At 35.0% G+C, this 27,156-nt stretch overlaps 3 protein-coding genes across 3 annotated transcripts in view; 2 read left to right on the forward strand and 1 right to left on the reverse strand.

Annotated features, from left to right (window-relative positions):
* LOC127838518 (E3 ubiquitin-protein ligase TRIM33-like) overlaps positions 1-27,156 on the forward strand; it is a 91,650-nt gene that overhangs the window by 49,558 nt on the left and 14,936 nt on the right. The window lies entirely within an intron of this gene.
* On the forward strand, positions 16,016-18,046 carry LOC127838516 (ATP-dependent DNA helicase RecQ-like). Its single transcript, XM_052366314.1, has 2 exons — positions 16,016-16,464; positions 16,949-18,046. The coding sequence occupies exons 1-2, from the start codon at positions 16,016-16,018 to the stop codon at positions 17,778-17,780; spliced, it is 1,281 nt and encodes a 426-aa protein (XP_052222274.1). The 3' UTR covers positions 17,781-18,046.
* LOC127838517 (uncharacterized) lies at positions 18,959-23,389 on the reverse strand. The gene is made up of 3 exons (XM_052366315.1): positions 23,228-23,389; positions 21,756-21,877; positions 18,959-21,271 (listed from the first exon to the last, which is right to left on the reverse strand). Exons 2-3 carry the CDS (start codon positions 21,839-21,841, stop codon positions 20,296-20,298), a joined length of 1,062 nt encoding a protein of 353 aa, XP_052222275.1. The 5' UTR covers positions 21,842-21,877; positions 23,228-23,389; the 3' UTR covers positions 18,959-20,295.

The raw sequence follows: 27,156 nt of genomic DNA on the forward strand, positions 1-27,156 counted from the left end.
AGTAGAGCGCGCTGTCCTCTGACAGCTCTTGTTTATGTCTCCCACCACTATAGTGGGGTACATATAGTTTTAGCCCAGTCTGTTGCTTTGTTTGTTTGTTTGTTTGTGCAAACTTTAACATTTGCAATAACTTTTGAAATATTGAAGATAGCAACTTCATATCTCATGGAGCTGCACATTTTGAGTGGTGAAAGGTCAAGGTCAACCTTCAAGGTCAAAGGTCAAATATACACGTGTATGGGTCAAAATCGCTCATTTAATGTACACTTGCAATATTGAAGATAGCAACTTGATATTTGGCATGCATGTGTATCTCATGGAGCTGCAAATTTTGAGTGGTGAAAGGTCAAGGTCATTCTTCAAGGTCAAAGGTCAATTATATGGGGACATTTTTTACAAATACATCGCTTGTTAGTCTTTGTTTTTAGCTCACCTGAGCACAACTTGCTCATAATGAGCTTTTGTGATCGCCTTTTGTCCGTCGTGCGTTGTGCGTCTGTCGTCAACATTTGCCTTGTGAACACTCTAGAGGCCACATTTTATAGTCCGATCTTCATGAAACTTGGTCAGAACATTTGTCCCAACGATACCTCGACCGAGTTAGAAACTGGGTCATGCTGGGTCAAAAACTAGGTAAAAAAAAAAGAGGAACCTTGTGAACACTGTATAAGTCACATTTGATGCCCAATCTTTATGTAACTTATCAAAATGTTTATCCTTATGATATGCTGGTTGAGTTAAAAAATGGTTTCAGTCCATTGAAAAACATGGCCGCCAGGGGGCGGGGCAGTATTCCTTATATGGCTATAGAGAAACCTTGTGAACACTCTAGAAGTCACAATTTTTGCCCAATCATCATGAAACTTGGTCAAAACATTGGTTTCATTGATATGGCGGATGAGTTCCAAAATGGTCTAGATCAGTGAAAAAACATGGCCTCCAGGGGGCAAGGCAGTTTTCTCTATACATGTATGTATATAGTGAAAAAATGTGAACACTCTAAGGTCTCATTTTTGGTCAAATCTTCATGAAATTTGGTCAGATTATTTGTTTCTTAGATACGTCAGTTGAGTTTGAAAATGGTTTGGATTGGTAAAAAAAACATGGCCGCCAGGGGAGGGGGAACTTTTTCCTTATGTTTATATAGTAAAAAAAGCTTGTGAACACTGACTAGAAGTCACATTGTTTGCCTAATCATCATGAAATTTTGTTTTAACATCGATTTTATAGATATCTTGGATGAGTTCAAAAATGGTCATGATCTGTGAAAAAACATGGCCGCCTGGGGGCGGGAAAGTTTTCTCTATATGTGTCATAGGCTACTAAAATCAGTACAAATGACGAAAAATCACATTTTCATTTTTTGTCAAAAGATGAATGCAAGCATAAGTCAAATCCAAAGTTTACGATTTCTATTTATAATAGTTTTTGAGATATTGAGTTTTGAACACATGCACCCTTTATACGATCTTATAGCTAAATAATAGTTTTCTATATCAATTGACATTCAGACAACAAACTCTTTTGTAAATACAGTATACATGTATTAACTGTATAGCAATCACACATAGATTCAATGCATTAGTAAATCTGGCCATGTTTTTTACATTTATGTTCAAACAAAAACAAACATTTAAATACAGTGGTTGCTATGGTAACGAATTTACATAAAATACATTATTTTCATTAAAATTGTCTATATAAATATCAGGAAAAAACTTAATATTTACGTTTTTGTCAAATATATGATAAAACTGCTTACAGTCAATGATCTTTATTTCAACATAATATTTATTTAATACATAGTAACAAAAAGAATCTAAGAAAATAGGTTGAGTTATAGTGCAACATGTCCTTTTTAGCTCACCTGATTGCTCAGGTGAGCTTTTGTTACCGGTCTTTGTCCGTCGATGCCCGTCCGTCCGTCCGTTAACATTTGCTCGTAAACAATCTAGAGGCCACATTTCGTGTCCCATCTTCATGAAATTTGGTCAGAAGCTTTGTCCCAATGAAATCTCGGCCGAGTTTGAAACTGGGTTGTGCCTGGTCAAAAACTAGGTCACTAGGTCAGGTCACTAGGTCAAAAAAAAGAAAAACCTTGTAAACAATGTAGAAGTCACATTTCATGCCCAATCTTCATGTAACTTTGTCAAAATGTTTGCCTTAATGATATCTTGGTTGAGTTCAAAAGTGGTTCCGATCCGTTGAAAAACATGGCCGCCAGTTGGCGGGGCAGTTTTCCTTATTTGGCTATAGAGAAACCTTGTAAACACTCTAGTTTCACAATTTTTGCCCAATCATCATGAAAGTTGGTCAAAACATTGGTTCAATTGATGTCTCGGACGAGTTCGAAAATGGTCGAGATCGGTGAAAAAACATGGCCGCCAGTGGGCGGGGCATTTTTCTCTATATGTATATTATAGTGGCAGTTTTCCCTATTTGGCTATAGAGAAACCTTGTAACACTCTAGAAGTCACAATTTTTGCCCAATCATCATGAAAGTTGGTCAAAACATTGGTTTTATTGATATCTCGGACGAGTTTGAAAATGGTTGGGATCGGTGAAAAAACATGGCCGCCAGTGGGCGGGGCATTTTTCTCTATATGTATATAGTAAAAAAACATGTGAACACAGTAGAAGTCACATTTTTGGCCCAATTTTCATGAAATTTGCTCAGAACATTTGTTTCCTTGATACGAGAGTTGAGTTCAAAAATGGTTCCGGGCAGTTGAATAACATGGCTGCTGGGAGGGGGGCAGTTTTCTCATTATCCCCCCCCTTTCGAAGAAGAGGGGGTATATTGTTTTGCTTATGTCGGTCCGTCCGTCCACCAGATGGTTTCCGGATGATAACTCAAGAGCGCTTATGCCAAGGATCATGAAACTTCATAGGTACATTGATCATGACTCGCAGATGACTCCTATCGATTTTCAGGTCACTAGGTCAAAGGTTAAGGTCACGATGACCCGAAATAGTAAATGGTTTCCGGATGATAACTCAAGAACACTTATTCCTAGGATCATAAAACTTCATAGATACATTGATCATGACTCGCAGATGACCCCTATTGATTTTCAGGTCACTAGGTCAAAGGTCCAGGTCACGGTGACCCAAAGCAGTAAAATGGTTTCCGGATGATAACTCAAGAACGCTTATGCCTAGGATCATGAAACTTCATAGATACATTGATCATGACTCGCAGATAACCCCTATTGATTTTCAGGTCACTAGGTCAAAGGTCAAGGTCAAAATGACCCGAAATAGTAAAATGGTTTCCGGATGATAACTCAAGAACGCTTAGGCCTAGGATCATGAAACTTCATAGGTACATTGATCATGACTCGCAGATGAAATAATGATGAAACTTGACCAGGATGTTTGTCTGGACAATTTCTAGGTCAATTTTGACATTTGGTTAAGATTGAATGAACCGACTCCTCTCAGGTGAGCGAACTAGGGCCATCTTGGCCCTCTTGTTTAAAGAAAAGATCCACATATTTATCTCCACGCTTTTCAAAAAGCGATATTGTGGTTATCTCCGCCGTCCGTCTGTCTGTCCGTCCTGGCCAAGATATCCTCCTACACTATAAGCACTAGAACCTTGAAACTTACACACATGGTAGCCATGAGCATATGTGCGACCCTGCACTATTTGGAATTTTGATCTGACCCCTGGGTCAAGAGTTATGGGGGTTGGGGCGGGGCCGGGTCAGAGATTTTCACTCATTTTTTATGTTATTTTACATTAACTTCTTCATTTCTGCACCGATTTACTTCAAATTGATACTGAACCTCTCTTATGACAATACGGGCAATCTCAACTATGCATGGCCCCATAACCAACCCTGGGGCACCCCGCCCACATAGACCACACCCACACAAAATTGCCTTTTACTATAATATCTTCATCTCTACACCGATTCGCTTCAAATTGATACTGAAATTCTCTTATGACATTACGGTCAATCTCAACTATGCATGACAATACGGTTAATCTCAACTATGCATGGCCCCATTACCAACCCTGAGGCGCCCCACCCACATAGGCCACACCCACCCAAAATTGCCTTTAACTATAACTTCTTCATTTCGACACTGATTCACTTCTTATTGATACTGAACTTCTCTTATGACAATACGGTCAATCTCAACAATGCATGGCCCAATTACCAACCCTGGGGCGCCCCGCCCAAATAGGCCACACCGACACAAAATTACCTTTTACTATAATTTCTTCATTTATACACTGATTCATTTCTAATTGATACTGAAGTATTCTTATGACAATACGGTCAATCTAAATTATGCATAGCCCCATTACCAACCCTGGGGCGCCCCGCCCACATAGGCCACACCCACCCAAAATTGCCTTTTACTTAACTTCTTCATTTCTACACCAATTAACTTCTAATTGATACTGAACTTCTCTTATGACAATACGGTCAATCGCAACTATGCATGGCCCCATTACCAACCCTGGGGCTCCCCTGGGTCAAACATGCGGCGTGGGGATACGCATCGGCCTCTGCCGCGCCATTTCTAGTTTACAGTGTATTTATTTTAATCCATTAAAGACTTCGCCCAATGTAAACATGATACATGGAATTTACAAGTGCCATACATATATGCTGGTAAAAAGTTAATGTACAGGCATTTTGCTGATGGTAACCATGGTTACCAAGGCAACAAATAGATAAAATATTGATTTTTACTGTTTTGAACAGCAAAAACACCTAATTTTATTATTAAATTCTTTCGCATACATATCAAACATGAAAAAGAACAACATTATTTGACAAAACCATTTAACTACAATTTGTTTACGAAACCCACATAGTAAAACCTCCATAAATAAACACAAATAATAACAACATGTACTTTTAATTCAGAACAAACAAAAATGAACATGTATTATTTTTAAGGCATTAAAAGGAACCTTCTATAAATCAGTTAAAATAAACATAATAACATTTTCAAATAAATTAAATTAATTAGATCAACAAAGAAGTTAATGCCAAAATAATGTTTCCATAGCAACCAACAATCTTATTTTACATATAAATGGGTTTCACAATCATGTGTATGATGAGCTACATCAACAAAATTTATATATTACCGCCTGTCATAATAAATGAACACACATAAACAGTGGTTTATTTATATTGCTAAATGTTTTGACAAACTTTATAAAACATGTTTCCAGACATGAAAAGTTCACCAATGAACTGTTTATATGGTAAACAATAATATATAATTTGGTAATCAAAACAACTAATCTAAGACTTTTTGACAAACAGGATCAAACAATTTTCAACCTTAACAGGGTTCGCCCAGACCTTAAAAAGTGCTTGAAAAAAAAGATTTACCTTGAAAAAAACTGAAAAAGATCTGGAGTGCTTAAAAATGCTTATTTTTGACCATAGCCTTAAAGGGGCCTTTTCACATATTTTGGCATGTTTTGAAGTTTGTCATTAAATGCTTTATATTGATAAATGTCAACATTGGATCTAAAAAGCTCCAGTAAAAAATCAATACTAAAATTAAAAAAAGGAAAAAAATGGTAGCCGCAGAAGGGCTCGAACCAGTGACCCCCGGAGTCCTGGAGGTAAAAACCAATTAGACCGCTCGGCCATCCTGCCAAGTACGTGTTACATACGTATTTTATACTTTATATAAGCAATCTTCGTAGTTTCACAAAATTAAACGACAACAACAGAACTCTCCAAATTAATCAATCGTTTCGCGTTGCAACGCTTTATAATTTTCAGGTTTTTAAATCGTCAAAAGATGCATATAATGGCTATATTAGACCATGGTAAATGTTCAGTATTACTGTTTCCTCACAAATATCATAACCAAAACGAAAACTTGCGAATCTGAAACACCTTTTTTTAATTTTGTCACTTTACCAAAACGCGAAAAGATCCCTTTAAAACATGCTTAGAAAGTGCTTGAATTCGGCTCCAGACTTCTTGACATTTGAAATCTTTAATTCCTATGCCATTTCAAAGATCGATATAAATCATTTTAGTTTCTTTAAAGGGGGCATGAGGCGAATCGTGGATTAATCATAACAGGCTTTAAATGAAAATTGACGAATCCAGTTTTAACCAGTCTCGCCAGTTACGGAACCACCCTATTGTTCATCGTAGACGTTTGTTATCGCCCGGCAGCGAATCATATTTTGCGCTGCATGTACAATTATAGCCTGATCGATTATATTGGTTTGTGTGAAATCTGCGCAAAAAACAGCATTAATTGATCAGAAAACAAAAGGCAACACTTTTTATTTAAACAATAGCAACGCACATTGTTTTTTTTCTTCGATGAGCAAGATGAGTTACCTTACTTTTTATTTTTCTTTATAGCATTGTATTACATATATCTCGGAACAAATACTTCAATATTAAAAAAGAATGCATAACTCCTTCCTCTGCATGTTCTCTGCAAAAGACGAAAACTTACAGCAAAATACAGCATAGTTATACCACTGCACATCAATTTTCTGCAATTTCATGAGAATGTTTGCTATAATACAGCATAGTTATACCATTGCACATCGATGTTACTGTAATTTCATGAGAATGTTTGCTATAATACAGCATAGTTATACCATTGCACATCGATGTTACTGCAATTTCATGAGAATGTTTGCTATAATACAGCATAGTTAAACCATTGCACATCGATGTAACTGCAATTTCATGAGAATGTTTGCTATAATACAGCATAGTTATACCATTGCACATCGATGTACTGCAATTTCATGAGAATGTTTGCTATTGTAAAACAATGTTTGCTTCATGGGGATTCATGATGAAATTTATCTTTCAGGTGTTTCCAAATACGAGTCCATGAGATATTATCAACTTAGCTATCTTTTTCAAGTCACCATGTTGTGTTTGCTTATTATTTTTTATCTGTGTTCAATAACTCTTTGTGTCAAGCTTGGGCATGAAACAACAATTCAGCAAATAATTTGATTGACACGCAGTCGCTTTAGTAATCTTACGCTGATACTGGTTATCTTTTTCTGCAGGTAGACATCTTGAGACCAGTTATGGCGCAGATCAAACATGGTCTATTGTCCATAGATCATTATGTCGTTATCGTGGGCAAAGATCATGTTTTTCTTTCCATGATGCACATTTTACGAGATAACGATGATAAGTGTCACATGGGAAGGTGACAACTCAACCTGTTTGACTGTTGATTGTGTGAAGCCCGAGTTTTTAAATGTGATAAAGCCTCGTTTGAAGGACTCATATTAGCCTGGGTGTATTTTAGTTACCTGATTCCTGTGTTGGTGATTACCCTTTTTTATGTGCTCTAATATGAACATTCTTTGTCAACATGATGACCTAACTAATTACAGTATATTTTACATGGTCAGTTATAAAACATAGTTAAAAGTAATTGATTTTTGCTAATCAAAATAACCAATGGCAAGCCGGGTATGCGAATACTTTGATAACAGATGGCACTTCGATACCAGATAACAACAAAAGCCACGTGCGAGAGTTGAGTTCTCAAGCTTTTTTGCATTTATGTTCTGTTCATTTGGTTTTCAGACACGTAACATTGTTTGGTCGATTAATGGTAAAGTACTTCGGATTGCGGAGCAAGAAATTCGTGAAAAAAAACAGTGGATTATAAAAAAGAGATAAAATTTCATCGATAATCATCATGAATTTGATGATCAGTACGTATTTCATCAAAATAAAAATACTTGGAAATAAATCAAGAACGTGTCAACTAATCGAAATAAAAGATCAATATGTCCATTAATGTTACAACATGTTAAATTTAAGTTGACTAACGTATTTGAGGAAATTAAAATGTTTTCAGAGTCGGATGCCAAATTTTCATGGACACTTCTTTTACCGATCATCTGAAAAACAATGGCACTTAGATTCCAGATAACTCGACACTTTTTACCAGATATAACACACTCTATTTAGTGAATCAGAAATGCAGAATTCGCGGTTAAATACTGTTATAGTAAGTAGGCAATAAATAAAAATGTATGTACTGACGTAAATTAAAAACAAATTACCGAAACATGTTCATATTCCTTTGGAATATGATAATAAAAGGGAAAGGGAAGTGTAAAGTGAAGTGCTTCCTATAATTAGAGCTCAATATGAAGGGAGTTTTCCAATCTCTTTTAAATTGTGTGGTTACGCATTAGTATCGTCTTCATGATGCGATTCTAATGAGCACCAATGACAAAGGATTTTATGAGGTATATTTGCCGCTTTGAGACCCCTTGCTCCCCTTATCTAGAGTCCTGCTATAAGTTCAATTGAACACAGTCGTGTTGATCCACATGATCCGTTGTATTTTCAATTCTCTTAATCTCAATTTACCACGTAAAAACATGTTGATTACTTAGACAATTATTTTTGGTCGTCACTTGAAATATATTACTTCAGAAATAAGCATTTGAATCTTATTTAAAATTTGCAATTATAATATTATTTATATAAATTAATAGTAATACTACTTTGAAAACAAACAACACTGGTTATATTTTACATGTGTATGTAATTACGTTATGCATAGATTCCCAATGTGTCGGGCTTGACAATGCAAATTGATTCGTACTTCAAAATGTTTGGTAAGAATAGCCATAATATACATAAATGCATTTCAGGTAGAAGATAAAACTCGGTTATCAGAGTGCCCAATTTGTTGAAAGTCTCTGTTATCCGAAGTGCCCTATATCGGGAATCAAAGTATCCGCAACTTCATGAATACCACCTATTAAAACATGCTCTATCTTCGTTTATATTCCATTGAATACTATCAAAATTTCAGTATTTGAAGCACAGTGATTACTTTACATGCTGGAATATCAAACAATTTCTTGCAATATTACTAAGTAGTTTTATTGTGTTGAAATGTTTACTGTTCATCCAGTTTATGCTGTTTTCCGACCGAATTTTCTATTTTTGGGGAAAAATCTACCATTCTTCCGTGTTTTTTTTTCTTTGCAATAGAAAAGGATACACCATTTATAAACTCGACCATGCGCCTTGTCTTAAAAACTAATCTTTATGATATAACTTTAAAAAAACTGATGAACTTACCTCTCGCGCGTGGCTTTTGTTGTTGTCTGGTATCGAAGTGCCATCTGTTATCAAAGTATCTGCATACCCAGCGTGAATGGGTATACATGAATTTCATGTAATTTTGCTATTCATTTTTCACACATTTTCACCAGTCAGTAAACATATTGTAGTGCTAATATCTAGTCATTTTAACCACTAGTTCATTAAATCATTGTCTGTTATTTCAAAATATAATGATAAAGAAACAATATAATCACAGTTTGGGCATCATGTGTGCTCATGTGGTGCCTTAGTCATTTGTTGATTGGGGCTTTGAGATTCATTTGAATTTATGATAAATCATTGACATCGTGAAAACGGGATAAAATGCGTGTGTCGTTAGGAAAAGGTTTAAAAAGCTTACAAGTTTTATTGCACTTGTATTTGTTCAATAAACAAAGTTTAAAATGGATGGATGAGTGGATGGGGGATGGTATAGGATGGTTTGATGGTTGGATGGATGGATAGATTTGGGTGGGTTTCGGATGGATGAGTGATTGGAAAGAGGGAGGGACAAACGACTGACTTACAGACAGACTGACATCTACTTGATAAGCTATTATAATGGTGCACTTATAAATTTGTCTAAAGTCATACAAAAAATAACTAATATATAAAAAAAATTTTTTTGTATAAACACAGCCACTTGTTTTTAGCTCATGAAAGCACAATATGCTCATGGTGAGCATTTAATTTGCCTTTTGTCCGTCGTTCGTTGTGCGTCATCCATTGTCAATTTATCCTGTTAACACTCTAGAGGCCACATTTATTTCCAATATTCATGAAACTTGGTCAGAAGATTTGTCTCAATGATGTCTCGGCCTAATTCAACGATGGGTCATGTGAGGTTAAAAAAAGGTCACTGGGTCAAATTAAAGAAAAAGCTTGTTTACACTCTAGAAGCCAATTTTTTCCAATGTTAATGAAAGTTTGCATAAACATTTGTTCTTATAGTATCTCTGTTGAGTTTGAAAATGGTTCTGGCCCAAAAACATGGAAACCAAGGGGCGGGCAGTTTGGCTTATACAGCTATAGTGAAACATTGTTAGCACTCTAGAAGTCACATTTTTGATCCCATCATGATGAAATTTACTCAGAACATGTATTATGATCATATGTCGGCCGAGTTCAAAAATGGTACCGGTCCGTTGAAAAACATGGCTACTAGTGGGTGTGGCAGTTTTTCTGATAAGGCTTTAGTGAAAACTTGTTAAATCTCTAGGAGTAACATTTTAGTTTAATCTTCATGACGCTTTCAATGGCAACTTTTATGAATAAATCTGTGTGTTATTGTATGGGAACTTTGTGATCTTTCTCAAAACAGATGTAACCTATGGGAAAAGTGCCTTCATCAAATTTGAAGGGGTTGGGTTTCTCTTATAGGTCACATAACCCCAAACCGGAAATCCTGTTTGCAGGGTTACATGATGTCAACTTGATACTAAGCACACATTGTTCAGCGCATGCTGCCTAAGATTTGTAAATACATTCAAATGGTTATGTTTTGGTGTAAAATTGAAGGTATATATGTAAGCAATAAGAAAAAAAGCTATTTTTGTGCTCTACTTTTTCTGTTGATGGTTCCCGGCTTTGAAAGTAGGTCATACTATTTGAGCCCAACATGGTGCCTCCACAGGTGTCAAAATCGGTGTGCCAAAAAGGTAAATATTTTGAGTTATGACGTATATAATTTAATGACATGCATTTTTTCAAAAGATTATGCATTTATCTTTCCAATGATGTATTATGATATAGTGACTTATCGCTTGATCATGGTAAAAGATGATATCGAACTTCATGTATTTTATATGTAATATAGAAGGAAATTAATTGCGTATGTGTAACCTTTTATAAGAGGTCGCTCAATAAAGCAACGGTTACTTCCAATCAATTAAAAAGTTATAAGTTTACATTGTCGATCAGAGCTCGGGGGCATTTCATTCTTCGAAAACATGCATATACCTCAAGTTTCAATAGTTTTTTTCATAATATAATTATAATTGTATTTTCATTTTTATAACGCCACGCTTCAATCACGCGTATCTCAAAATAACGTTGACCGCGTTTGTACGGATTTCTGCTGACGACGTCACATATGTATATAGTGAAAACATGTAAACAGTATAGAAGACACATTTAATGCCCAATCTTTATTAAATTTGGTCAGAACATTGGTTTTCCTGATACCACGGTTGAGTTAAAAAATGGTTTGGATCGGTAAAAAAACATGGCTGCCAGGGGGGGTCTTTTTTCTTATATTTATATAGTAAAGAAGCTTGTGAACACTCTAGAAGTCACATTTTTTGCCTAATCACCATGAAATTTGGTCAAAACATTGGTTTTGTGAATTCTCAGACGAGTTTTTAAAATGGTTGTGATCATTTGAAAAACATGGCCGCCAGGGGGTGGGGCAGTTGTCTCTTTATGTATATATATAGTGAAAACATGAGAACAGTCTAGAAGACACAGTTTTTGCCCAATTTTCATGAAATTTGGTCAGAACATTTGTTTCATAGATATGACGGTTGAGTTCGAAAAGGATTTGGATTGGTAAAAAAACATGGCCGCCAGGTGGGGGGTCTATTTCCTTATATTTATATAGCAAAAAAATCACTCTAGAAGTCACATTTTTAGCTAGTTCCTTCGGGTCTCAGATGAGCGCCTTAGGGCCCATGGCCCTCTTGTTTACATGTAATATTTTCAAATTCAGCCAAGAGCGTGAGCCTCTTTTTTTCAACTTCGGTCCATATGTCCTTTACAATGAGGGATTCTTTTTAAACTTGGCAACAAACTGAAGGCCATTGAGGTAATGTGCTGAAGACATAACTCAAGGTCATGTTCACATTTGAAGGTCAAACGTTTTCCTTTCTATATCTGCTATACAATTTAAGGATGTTCCTGAAACTTGGCCACAATGTAAAGTTTATTGAGACTTAAACTTATCTTAAAACAAACACTGACCTTTAAACTTACACAAGCCCTCAATGATATAATGACCTTGCATATAAAAAACTAAAACCATTTGCTGATTTAAACCAATATCTAACCTTGAAACAATCACTGATTTTAAAACAGAAAATGACTTTGAACATAAAACTAACCTTTAACCTTAACAGAAGACATGAGTCAGTCATGCTGATTTTAGGTCGAGGTCATGCTTCAATGTCAAAATTTAGAGCCTCCATTTTTGTGTGTGTTTCATTTGAATGATTGCTGCATGCAATTTTAAGATCCCTGATACAATATGTAAAAGGCATAAGTCAGACAGGCATGCTCAAGGTCAAGGTCACATTTGATTTTTAAATAGTTAGCCTTTCAGGTTTTTTTCTGCTATATAAAAAAAGCCCTTAGACGGCCCTGATCCTAAAGCAAAGGGACCTGGTCTCAAATCGCAATTTAAAAAAAATCCCAATTTCCAAAAAACAAAAAGAACAAAAACTGTTGTTTTTTAAGAAAAAAGTGTCCAATGATTATTTCATAAACATGTAACAAAGTATATAACTATAATTTATATGATTTCCACCCAAAATTGCCCTAAGACAGCCCCGATCCTAAAGCAAAGGGACCTGGTCCCAAATCGAAATTTGAAAAAAAAATCCCAATTTCCCCACCCCCCCCCCAAAAAAAAATTGTTTTTTTAAGAAAAAGGTGTCTAATGATTATTTCATAAACATTTAACGAAGTATATAACTATAATTTATATTATTTTCCCCCAAAATGGCCAGGAAAAGGCCTGATGTTTCAAAATTTGCTAATAAAAATTCGGTCCATTTTGTCAATAAAAAAGTCCCAAATTTGTTATTTTATCAATTTTACGAAACCCAATTTGACCAGACTCTTTTTTCCAAAGTGGCCAGAAAAAAACCCTGCCTTTATGGTTTTCATATCAGATTCGTATCTTCTGTACCGATTGATAAGAGTCCTGAGTCAATTTCTGAGGCTCAAAATCAACGTAACCGTTTTTAGGTCAAAAGAATCTTAGCTGGAAAAAAGCTGTCTCTTAGAAATCCTTGTTTGCATTAACCCTTTCAGTGCTGGATCCGAATTTTGAAGGCCTTTGCAAACAGTTTGAATCCAGATGAGACACCACAGAACATGGCGTCTCATCAGGATCCAAACTGTTTGCTATTCTTATAGTATTCTTTGAAAAAAATCAAAGAAAATGCTAATTTTAGAAATTCAGCAGACAACATTTTAGCACACGACAAATTTCCCAGCATGCAAAGGGTTAACCAATGTTGATGAAACATTGAAAGCAAGTTGGCATGGAGATCTATCCTAGGATAACATATCTACATCTACTTGTAGCACGTTGACAGTAAAGGACGGGGCATCTGGACGCAACGATGAATACCTCCCAAAACTGAACAAAACCATTCTGTAGAAGACCAACTAACTGTGGGTTAGCTACACCTACACGGCCAAGCTCAACACCAGGCCACTCAACTTCACTCTCTCGTACTCAACGTATGGTAGGTCAAGTACGTCAATTGAAATGAAAGAAACAAGGGCCCAGTATCGTAAATTTATTACCTTTTTAGCTCAATTCAGAAGATGAGTTTAGAGTTTCCACTTATTTGAGCTCTAGAATGTATCGTTAATTTACTATCTTTTTAGCTCAATTCAGAAGATGAGTTTAGAGTTTCTACTCAGTTTAGCTCTGAGAATGTATTGTAATTTATTATCTTTTTAGCTCAATTTATGATGATGAGTTTAGAGTTTCCACTCAGTTGATCTCTGAGAATATCGGTCAGCTCATAACAAATCTCAATTCTTAGCTTGAGGCAGACTCACATGTTCAAGCTAGAACTCAGGTCGAGTCAACCTCGCCTAGTGTGCAACAACTCAGTGTGCATGCACTACTTCATGAAATATGAGTGTATTGATATCAAATGAGGCCCTTGTGTTTTCAGTGTGTGCAAAGGTAATCAAGAACTCGGTCTGCATGCAACCATATATTACTTTATTGCCTTAGACTGTGTTGATATCATTTGAGGCCCGTGTGTTTTCAGTATGCCTAAAGGTGTGCAAAAACTCACTCTGCATGCACCCAGACTGGCAGTGCAATAAGATAAATGACTGCGGAGACTGTAGTGATGAGCTCAACTGTACTATAATCCCTACACCTACGCCTAAGCCAACACCCGCCCCACACACTGATGACACCAAGAAATGTAAGTCTGTAGTGAATTTAGATTTAATGACTTACAGGGTAATGATGTTAACTTTGCACCTGAACCACACACTGATGTCACGGATGAATGTAAGTCTGTAATGAATTTAGGTTTCATGACTTACAGCAGAATTATGTTAAATTGTTTTCATTTATTATGTTCTGAGCATGAAAGATAATGGATGACATTTGTTGGATAATATAGGTCAGTTGGTAGTCCACTTTTGGTTCCAATCTCTAAATAGTTTAATTTAACCTTTTACCAGTTGGATACGTATTGTTAGTCATTTGTTGCCCCTAAGAAAGTTGCATTTAAGACCTTTCTTACTAAATTCAAGTTTTAAAGGCTTCATTTCGAACCCTTAGACACTGATGAGCAGGAAACAGCATAAAACCTGAACAGACTGAGAGTGGCTTGCAGGCTGTTCTGGTTTTATGCTGTTTACACATAGCGGTTTTCACTTTGCTCCTGAGTGGGAAAGGGTTAATCTTCACCAATGGTGGTACTCATTCAAATCCTTTACTTTTAGAAATTTAGATATTGTCTTTTACTTTAATTTTTAGTTTTTTTTAAATTTGCCTAAATAATAACACCATGATCTATTTTTCATTAAATTAATGACATGAACATTTGTTGAAAGACATTGGATGCAATACACAAATATTCAAGTGTTGTCTTTAAACTTCAAAAAGGCATTTTATTTGGAAATTTTGTAATTTTATGCCCCCTTTCGAAGAAAAGGGGACATATAGTGATCGGACTGTCCGTCTTTCCGTCACACTTTGCGTTTAGGTTTCGAAAAATGCTCATAACTTCTATGTCCCTTGAGATATAACCTTCATATTTGGTATGCATGTGTATATGGACAAGGCCTTTCCAAACACACAAAAATGTTTACCCCTGTGACCTTGACCTTGAACTTAGGGTCTGTGTTTAGGTTTCGAAATCTGGGTTTAGGTTTCGAAAAATGCTCATAACTTCTATGTCCCTAGAGATATAACCTTCATATTTGGTATGCATGTGTATATGGACAAGGCCTTTCCATACACACACAAATGTTTACCCCTGTGACCTTGACCTTGAACTTAAGTTCAGCGTTTAGGTTTTGAAATCTGCGTTAAGGTTTCGAAAAATGCTCATAACTTCTATGTCCCTTGAGATATAACCTTCATATTTGGTATGCATGTGTATATGGACAAGGCCTTTCCATACACACAAAAATGTTTACCCCTGTGACCTTGACCTTGAACTTAAGTTCAGCGTTTAGGTTTCGAAATCTGCGTTAAGGTTTCGAAAAATGCTCATAACTTCTATGTCCCTTGAGATATAACCTTCATATTTGGTATGCATGTGTATATGGACAGGCCTTTCCATACGCACACAAATTTTGACCCCTGTGACCTTGACCTTGAACTTAGGGTCCACGTTTAGGTTTCGAAATCTGCGTTTAGGTTTCGAAAAATGCTCATAACTTCTATGTCCCTTGAGATATATCCTTCATATTTGGTTTGCATGTGTATATGGACACGCATCGTCGGATACCCACGTTCGACCCATTCCGCTACTCTCCATTTATCGACCGTGGGACAATACAAACTGTTTTCACCGTTTTAGGGTGTGTCAAATCCAGTAATTTCATTGGATCCCTCACGGTTTCATGAGGGATCCAATGATATTTTTTACCAATGATACAACTCGTTCTTTAGAGACTTTGGGTTTGTTGTCAAAATGGCGTCGTCCGTAGAAATGGATTTTCGTCGTGCATGCGAATACTTTAAAATTGAGAATTTAAACGACTTTCAGAGTAAAAGTATCTCAAATCTCTTAAATGGGCGCGATGTCTTTTTAAGCACTCGGACAGGTGGAGGGAAAAGCTTGGTGTATCAGATTTATCAATTTATCAAAAGAGAACAGTGCACTGGCTGTCAAGTTGTTGTCGTTACTCCACTTTTGTCAATAATAAAAGAACAATGTGAATACCTGACTTCCCTCGGATTCAAAGCTACGTTTATAGGACGAGATCCTAATGAAGAATCAGATATTTTATCTGGGATGCATGACTTTATTTATTCTTCCCCGGAGAGTCTTCTTGGCGTTCAAAAGTGGAGGGACATGATGGCAAACAGTACTTCCATTAAACTTATTGTTGTGGATGAGGCTCATACAATAATACAATGGTAATAAGTAATATTAACCTACCTTATTATTGTGTTACAGTGTGAAAAAACCGGCTTAAGTTTGATAATTGTAATATACTGAACAGCTGTGTAGTAATTGTTTAGCGCTTTCAGCTGTGTAGAATTTGTGTAGCACTTTTAGCTGTGTTGTATTTGTATAAGAGACTGCTGCTAAAATATATAAACCAAAGTTATGTTATTAAAACCTCTAAGTGCAGACAGATGTATTATAAAAGAGTTGCATAGTCATTTTAATGTCATTTTGAATATCAATTCTATATTTGATAGTAAGTCTTCGTGTTAGTCAAACTGCTTAGGACATGTGACATATTACCAGTATTTGAGCCGGTCTTAATAAAAAACAAATATTGTTGGCTAGTAAATATGTCATATTATTATTATTTTATAATGAGTCAGGCATGTGATTGAATAAAATATGCATCACAAATAAAGACTTACAAGTTCATGTACTTCTTATTTTTAGGGGAGAGGCAGACAGTGAGCAGGAGAAGGAGCCATTTCGCGAGTGGTTTGGGAAGTTAGGAGAAGTTCGTTCTTTGGTCGAGTGTCCCATCTTATTAATCTCTGCCACGGCAAATAAAGCTGCTCGAACTAAAGTGAAACAACTATTTTGTATGCAAAAATGTTTTGAAATTGTTGACAGTCCAGATCGTCCAAATATCAAATTATTCTGTCATAGGTATAAGGGAAGCTTGCCTCTTAGTTTAGTGTTCAAGTATTTGGTAACTTCAATCAAAGACAAGAAAGAAAAAAGTGAAAGATACCTTATATTTTGTACATCCATAAAAAATTGCACTGATGTGTATACAATGTTAAGAATGGAACTGGATAAAGACATAAACTATGTGCATATGTATCATTCCCAGACTGCAGAAAATGTCAAGGAGGTTATAAAAAAAGACATGGGACATGATGATGGCTTGATTAGACTGTTAGTGGCAACTAGTGCTGCTGGCATGGGCGTTAATTTTAAAGGGGTAAATCAAGTAATAAACTATGGGGTTCCGAAAAACATGGATACTTTTGTTCAGCAGTTGGGAAGGGCAGGTAGAGACGGAACTCAGGCGATGGCACTTTTATTATATTGTGGCAGACAGTGTAAAGGTATTGATAGTGATATGAAGAATTACGTAAGTGATGATTCAAAATGTCGCAGGAATTTGTTATTGAGTGCATATAATACCGATGTTAATAAGGGCCTGCTAAAGCACTTGTGTTGTGATATTTGTGAACAACAATGTGATTGTGGTAGTCCGGACTGTAATTGTACGCCCATCCTGTTGTTTAAGCTTTGACAGAGGACATATCTGATATTGAAACAAGCTCTTCTAGGTCAGAAAGTTCCAACAGCTTTAGTGATTTTAGTTAATGGAATGGATATTATTTGTAGACATTTAGGCATTACATTTGTTCATTTTAATCCGTTTTCGGCAATAATATGTGATTAATCAGGTATGTCACCTGACATATACAATGTACTGTAGCAACCTTAACACATTTTAATTGTTTTGGTACATTTTCATATTATTTTTGTTTGAAAGAATAAAATACTTTTTATCAATACACACTTGTTCATAGAAGCATCCATTTGGAATAACTGTACTGATGATATTTTAAGTGGTTTAATTTAAAATATTCACCCAAGAACTAAAAAATAACAATATTTTACATCATGTTGTTTAGGTTTAAAAAAAAAAATTATTCAAAAAGGTAATTTGCCAATTTTATCTTTAAATTGGTCATAAAATGATGAAAATTCCCTGTAATTATGATATCAAGCTTTCTGAAAGATTTCTTTGTAAGATACCAATTGTGATATTCAGAAGCAGTGAAATAAAATTCCCAAGTGTATGCTGGAATACTTAAATACATGTAACTTATTATTAAGCTTTATATACACACATACGTGTACTTCATAGCACATAGTTGTTAATTTGTTTATCAGGTCCAGGGGACGGTTTCAACAAACATTGTACGACAAATTTAGAATACGATTCATATTAAAAAAAAACATTATTGCAAAACACCAAGGCATATTATTATTTTGCCGTCGGAATATGTTTTGTGTTGATATTTATCATCATCTTGTATATTTCACTCTTCAAATTTTAGTCGTAAATTAAGATTGTCGTACGATCTTTGCTGGAACGACCCCCAGTGTTTAATAAGCTCCTTCTGGAATAATTATCAATATGCATTATAAGCTGCCTTATTATTAAGAACAAGTTACTGTATTACTTTTTGTATAACCAACTTTTAAATATTTGCTATTTTCGCACTTTTCAAAGAATTCTGCGTTTACTTGTTTAATTGTGTTTGTTCAACATGTACTTCAAAAAATAAAACCCAAAATACAAATATTAACGATTTATTTGTCTGTTACATGTATAAATTGAATGTTTCACTACATACATGTAAACATTTGAATAACGGAGAAAAAGAATGACAATTTTAACAAATAACCACACATGCGTCAATGTAATAAACTTCCAAATTACCACAATAAAATAATTATACAATTTGCATCATTTAATATGCTAACCTTGTTAAGAACCCATCATGAACTGATTGGACATGCCAGTAGTATTGAAATGTGAAACTGTTATAGAAGTAAACTAATACCATTTGATATTGGAAAAAAAATCTTTTAAAGTTACAGCACTGAATTCTGCATTAGCACAACGAATGTCAACACTTCCTGATACAGATACATATAATGCACAATAAAATAAAATATGATGCAGCAAGATAATGGATGAAACATCACAGATAAAAAAATTAGAATCAAGAGTTAAATATGCAATCACGTCACATAACCTGTCACAGAAGTACAGACCGGGCAATCATTCTCAACGTTCCGCATAAAAATGCTAGGGGCATAAACATGTCTGAAATACAAGTCTAACAAGTACGTTTCAAAGCCTAAAGGTTACATTAATAGAGAACAAGAGCACCGTCCAGGGAATGCCAACACTCTGCTGTGGGTGCAGTTTTGAATTTAACAAAAAAAAAATACTTGACCTTTGACCTTGAAGGATGACCTTGACCTTTTACCACTCAAAATGTGCAGCTCCATGAGATACACATCAGAGCTTTTTATCTGATTTTGGGGAAAGGGCCTGGCTTTTTTGAGGGGAAAATAAATCGTGCGAAAAGCCGGATTTTGGGGAACAAAATCATGCGAAACGCCAGATTTTGGGGAAAATAAGGAAAATTTTAAATAATCACTTCAACATATTTTACTGTTTTTAAAACAAATTCAAGGCAACAGATAATTTAATTATGCAATATTTTGTATTTTCTACACTGAATCAGGTTTACTTATGTATTCAAAGGTTTAAAAAAAAAATAAAAAAAAAATAAATTTTTTTTAGGGGAATTTCTGTCAGAGGGGAAAAAAATATCTAGGGGAAAGGGCCGAAATTCAGCAGGTCTTTCAGAAGGTAAAAAACCCTGCACATGCATGCCAAATATCAAGTAGCTATCTTCAATATTGCAAAAGTTATTGCGCAATGCACGGCGGACGAGCTGGCTATGACAATACCTCGGGTTTTCTTCGAAAACAGCCGAGCTAATAAAAGACTTGAATTCAGCAAACTCTGCATTGAAATCATACTGTAATAAAACATGCATATGACATGTACATGTACCAGTTAACTTAATACAAATGTTCACCAGAATATTGTCTGACATCAAAATGTTAAGATAAAAGATTTTTCATTATTTGTAACACTGAAAGTCACAATTACTGATTTAGTTAATTTGTCATCACCTAAAAAACTACTAGTGCACAGTGGTTTACTATATGATTTACATAAACATATTTGCAATTCTTTTCTGCTCACCAATCCATGCATGAAGTTCCTCAGCATTAATACCACTCAAAGGTTCTCTAAAATTTTGAAAACTATTCCAGCACACATTTTTTATGGCACCTTTTTGTCTGAGAAACTCAACCATTTTCATAATATCACCACTTTTGCCCGCTTCAGGCCTTGTACTCTTTGACTTTGCTGTTCTGGACGTTCTCATGAGATTCTGCTTGATAGCGTGAATAACTTGTGTTGTCATGCATATCTGTTTCGCTGATTCACATGACTTGTTTGCTCCTTGTGTGTTCAGTTCTCTTTTTATGTTATTGACCTGTATTTCTACTGCATTGTCATTAGGAATGTTGTTGCGAATTCCCCCATTAAAATTAACACTGATATTCCATTTGTATTCAAAACTTTCTCGGAAACCCAGAATTGACAGCGTGTATGTTATCATTCGCCATAACCAAATTTTATACTTAGAGTGTTTCAAAGCAGAATCGTAAAGCCACTCAAAATGGGCATTGCATACTGATCTTGCACCGTCACACATTTTGTACGAATCACATGTGTCCCTAAAAAGATGAGACATGAATAGGAATTGTCCGACTGCATTATTACAATGTTCATTGGTATTTGCTTGATGGAGCTTCCAATGGTGTTTGTTAGTTAAATGTTTCTTAAACCAAACAAGTGAGGTGAAACATTTTCCACACAAAGCACATTGGTAATGGTCATTTACTCTCATTGCAAAGAGCTTCTGTTCATCAGCGTGTATTGCTTCAAGGTCATTACGTATTCTTGAAATACTTGAATTCTCAGTAACATCAAGATTAAAACAGTCCATAACCTTCTGCGATATTTTTTCTACAAACTCGATATTGTTTTTGTTTGAGCAGCCTTCTTCCATAACATCAAGGCAGGCTGCAACAATGTAGCTGTCTGTAACATCCTCAAGGAACTGCTGATGTGGCCTGCAAAGATAATTAACAATAAGCAAAGTATTCAATTTTGTGGTCAAATTTTCCAACATAAATACCGGGTATATATATAGAAGTTTATTTAACAGCTGGTCTGCCAAAGCAATATATTGTTTTTAGAAAATTATCCATGGAAACATAGAGCAACTTCTAAATCATTTGATATAAATAAAAGAAAAAAAGTATTTGTCTTTAGGTTTTATCTTATAACACAAATTACTATTCATAAAACTATTAAGTTAATTTATTTAATGCCAAGAAACAATCATCTGTAAATGTTGTATTTTTGACAATGGGATTTTCAATTTGACCCCTTAAATTTTTAAACATGGGGTCACATTTAAATACTCATTTCAAATTCTACACAAACCCATGGTGTGCTATTACAAGAGTACACATAGAGCCTCTTTTACATTTTCTGGTAATTAAATTTTAATGTATCGGTTGTTAAAATTGGAATGTTTTCTCGGAAAACTACCGAAATTTTTGCACAACATCGTCTGGTCCTGTCACATCTCTGCGGTTAATCAGGTTGCGTAACTGGTACATGGAGCCTGTGTCCATAGAGCTGCTTGCCTTGTAGAAGAGCTGATAAATACACTGAAGATACAAAACGATAGAAATAAATGATCTCATGAAAAAGACACAGAACATTGTTGTATAAATATAAGAATTATATTGATAAAAAAATATTGACTTTAGCATAAAAGCACATAAACTACTTTATAAGTCGCACTGTTCATTTCAATTTTCCTTCACTAAAGAGTGTACTGTTGAATACTAGTAACTAATATTTGAAGGTCGTATCCCCATACTCTGTTGTATGTTTCTTGAAATTCTTTGCAATAGTTGCTTTGAAGCCATATATTTGACCTTTGACCTTGTAGGATGACCTTGACCTTTCACCACTCAAAATGTGCAGCTCCATGAGATACACATGCATGCCAAATATCAAGTTGCTTTCTTCAATATTGCAAAAGTTATTACCAAGGTTAAAGTTTTGGGTCACACACAATGACAGACAGACAAGCAAAAAACAACATGCCCCTGATCATTCGATCTCGGGGCATAAACATAAGACACGAGTATAGTAAAATTACATTTTCAGTTACATGCCCTTGTGAAATGTGTTGTCCTTGTGACAGTTAACATGCATGCAAACCAAAAACCAAATATCTTACAGTTGATAAATTGACCTTAAGAAATATATTAATCTGCATAGGCATGTCTTAAGTCGAAAACAACCAAAATTTGATGATTTAAATTGTTTGTCCTTTGTTAAGAAAACTGACCAATGAACATTAAATGTGTTCTTTAAAGCGCAAATAACAAGACTATTGCCAAGCAATGATGTCCCCTACTGGCTCCACCATTGTCAGATTATTTTATTTTTTAAAGTAAAAGTTGCCATAGCAACCAGAATTCTTGACGCAGGAACAATAGGAAATTACATGCATAATCTTCATATTGCCATCTGTCTATGTTTCAAGTTTCATGAAAAAATATATGAAGAACTTTTAAAGTTATCTCAGGATCCAGAAAAGTGTGACAGACAGACTGACGGACGGACAGAGCGCAAACCATAAGTTCCCTCCGGTAAAACCCGTAGGGGACAATAAAACTAAACTATGGCATGGTATTGTTGCTAAATCCAACGTTACTTTTCACACATTATGCTATGCAGAAATAAAGTCTCGCTAGTCTCAAAAAGAGACTAGTTTAAACTGACGGTTAAGAAATATTTCTTATTTGATTTTTCTGCTTTTTGTTATTGTTGTTTTTAATTCCTTTGTTTAGAATAATTTTTATATAAGTTTGTTAAAATTGAATATGAATTCAAATAAATATTAAATTTCAAGAGACCAAACACTTGTTTCAAAATAACAGTCCTGGAATTTCATTGGATATAACCTTCAATACTATATTTACTAACAATAGCAACCAACTTACATGCGTCAAAATGAGAACAGTAAAACAAGAACTGTTGAACTCGAAAACGGAAGAGTTACGAGTAGGAAGTTGAACTGCCGGTGGAGACCTTCAGGCCGATGTATCATACCAAACAGTCGATCCCGATCAGTGGAGTTGTTCTGCATGGCTTGTTGGGCAGAAAATGCCCTTTCATTTTTGAGTACATCTCCCCCAAATACAACCCTTTGTATTATATTTCCATCTACTACAGGCACAGTCATGTCCTGTACATCTTGTAAAATTTTTATCATCCCTTGACTTGAATTTTCACTCTCATCTATAAGATTGGTATTCAGAATAACAGACTTTTGTTTTGTGAATTCTAAGAATGGATGTGAAATGTATTCAGGATATGAATCAATCAGAGGTTTAAATACATCAACATACTTCATTAACACACAAGCAACATGGAACTTGAAGTTATGAAGAACACTTTTCATGTTTTCCTCTGACGGAAGCCATTTATATGATGGAATCATTGTCACACATGGTTGTTCTGGAACTGGACCTTCTATGTGTAGGTCTTCATATGTCACCCTTCTTTGTTTCACCATGGTTAAAAACCAATGTAGACTCTTTCTTTGATTGTCCTTTGTCATGTGTGTGGGTGCTATGGTGATATCTAAATTGTGCCCAAGTACTTCAATGGTTTTGTGCCTATTGTCAGACCCATTAAGTTGACCCCGTTCCACTAAACGTGTAATTACTTGGTCGATATTTACCTTCTGTTTCTTCACAAGGTCCTTCCTTTTCTTATGTACACTTGTGTATGACACAACCAAGCCCAAGTCATGCATAATATTTAATCCCTGAAACAGAAATTCATACAACATCAAATTCATGCAGACACACAATCATTATTGTTTGAAATGTTTCTTTCACTTTTAGGTTTTGTAAAATATAGCACCCTAAGAAACCTAACAAGATCCATCAGATAACAAGATCCAATTCTCTCAGTGTTTGATAGTGTAATGGAAGCCATTAAATTGTTGGGCCACATGCCCCTGTGAAGTTGACTTCACTTGAGATACTGGTAGTACAGAGGTTTTTCAGATTTCAAATTTGTGAGACGCCCTAGCCTGTTTTTTTTTTTAAATTAGCACGCGATTTTGTCAAAATTTGTGACATGTACGCCAAATCAGTTTACGCTAACAATGCATCTCTAGTGTACTTTTAAATAGCAAAAGAGTACAGCAATAATGATATTACAATACTTAAATAATTTATGATTGAAATTCAGTTCAATTAACAATACATGCAAAATCTATTGATTTGGTGACATACATGTACATTCAAGGCTAGTTCTCGCATTAACTATGGTTTAATTAAAATTGGTTTGATACCTCTTTGTTCAAGCCACAACTGTCTAGCACTAGACCAAGAACGAACTGAAGAAGATTCAGCAGCTGACATCTGGCATACAACATCACACCAACAGCAACAACAAATCGAGCCATGCTTTTTTGCTTTTCACCAATAACACAGCTGATGATAGCTGCTAGAGTTGGAACTTTTGTTCTGATCATTTTGGCTTGATCTTCCCACTTAAAGTTCATTAGATCGTTTTCAGAATTCACTTTAAAGTCACTTTCTGAACGCTTTGACAATTTTGACACTTCTTGTATTATGTCCTTGCTAACACATTTTGCCATTGCTGACCTGTATTTACTACATTTTGACAGCTGTTTCAATACTGTTTCTGGTCCTTTTCCATTCATCATGGCTTTGATTGCAGTCTGTTCTGCACTATCAGTTATGATTTTACATCTTTCAGTTGAATTATACATCACTGTTACCTATAAAGAGACAAAAGACAATATAACCTTTAGGGAAAAATATTAACTTTATGGGATCATTCAAGGAATGGAATTTTGAACAATTTTTTCCATTGTGTATTTTAGGAATAATATTTTTCTATCATGGTTTGTTGTCGAATATCCCACAGTAAGGAGTATAGATGCGTAGGAATTAAATCACGAGTGCGAAGCACGAGTGATTTGATAACACGCGTCTGTACTCCTTACTGTGGGTTATTCGACAATAAACCATCATAGAAAATTATTATTTCGATTCTAACATCTATACTCCTTACTGGGGTTATTCGACAATAAACCATCATAGAAAATAATTATTTCCATTTTATCTCGATTCTGATTGATTTGGTTCAAGCTTTTGGACATGAACTATTTTTTTCACTACTCCGCCCTTCTTATTACGAAGTTTACTATAAAGTGACGTCATTGAATTGTACAAACATATGACGTCATTCCCATTCATAAATATTTTGCAAATGACGTCACTTTCATTCAGAACAATAATCGTAGAAACTAAATCATAAAATGACGTCACGTTTATAGATGCTACTGAAAAGCTTACATGCTATAAATGTTTTCTTAATAACGTTTCCTAACAAATAACATTCTTTGTAGGCATGGTTATGCCACTTATCACCAAATATACAATTTGTTGTTTCATTGCATTTATATACATGCTACATTTATTGCATTTCTTTAAGAGCGGGTTTTAGCATGTACTGTTACAAGGCCTCAAAGTCTCGATGGAACTATACACTATACAACTTCATTTGGTTCTTATCACTTTTGACATGGCAACAAAGTCATATAAGTTATGTTTTGACACCAGGTTAAGCTTTGAACTCAGCTCGTGGTAAAAAGCACTTAATTGTCAAGACCTTCTCAATAAGCCAAGTGTAATATTTAAAAGAAGCTAGGAAAAGTATTTCTTCTTGTTATCATTACCTTGACATCAAACTTTCTTCTAGTCAGAAGTGTGTTGGTACATGTACTCGTTGATGCATCTACCTTCAGTGATTTTTCGCCGGTAGTACTAGTAGCGAATACGGTTGGTTTTCTTGGTGTTCTAAATAGCGTCCTTTTGCTCTTGGGAGTCAAACCTGAAGGTGAAGACTCAAGAGCACGTTTCACTTTCTTTGAACCTGAAATTACCAGGAATTTTATATTTAACATGGCTTGCAGTATACATGTATAAATTATAATAAATTGAAATTATAGTACATGCTGGAGTTTAAAAAGAATACAAGGCAACTTTCTTCTAACAATAACAATTCTTAAGCCATTCTTAACTTAGAATTGGGAGTTAGTTTACCCTAAAACTAATATGCATCAACAAATAACAATAATAACAGAACTTTCCGCATACAAAAACAACAGAAGGGAATTTGATAGCAAAATATTTATTATATAATATGACTGGGTGATATTCTCATCTTTTTTTTTTTTAATTATGTGCAATAAAAATTTGCTGATAACTGGTACATGTATATTAACTACACAGTCTTCGCAGTAAAATATATGAACAACTAGCTTGAATATAAATATTGTTTGCATAGAAACAGATAAAAATGCATTTGCAACACTATACAAATTGTTTATTTCTAGTAACCTGGATTAATTGCACTAACACCAGGCTGTTGGGCTTATACATGTATTATAGCTAGTGTGAAGACTGGACAATGTTTATCAGAAATAAGTTGTTTTAATATAACTAAGGACCGTTGAAAACACTGCATTGATTGCAACAATATATCATTAGGAAGCTCATTACACAAATAAGCATAATGATAAATTGTATTCTTCTGAAAGAAGAAACTGGTGTTAAATGGCGACTTCAAAACAACACAAGTAAACAAAATAAGTTAACTTACCATGTGGCGTAACATTGCCACCTTTGCTTTTCGCAACCGCCCCTGGCAGGGATTTTATTGTTTGTAGAAGTTCACTTTTTTCGATTTCCAGGCACTCTATTTTTTTGTCAAATGCTCGAAGTCTATTTAGCTTATTAACACAAACATTGCACGCGTTTCCAGTTTCCTCTAAATTAATTTGTTTTAGAATAATGCCAAAGTCATTTAAAGATTCGTTCGATGT

Source organism: Dreissena polymorpha, chromosome 7 (genome assembly GCF_020536995.1).
Source record: "Dreissena polymorpha isolate Duluth1 chromosome 7, UMN_Dpol_1.0, whole genome shotgun sequence".
Classification (NCBI taxonomy): Eukaryota; Metazoa; Mollusca; class Bivalvia; order Myida; family Dreissenidae; genus Dreissena; species Dreissena polymorpha.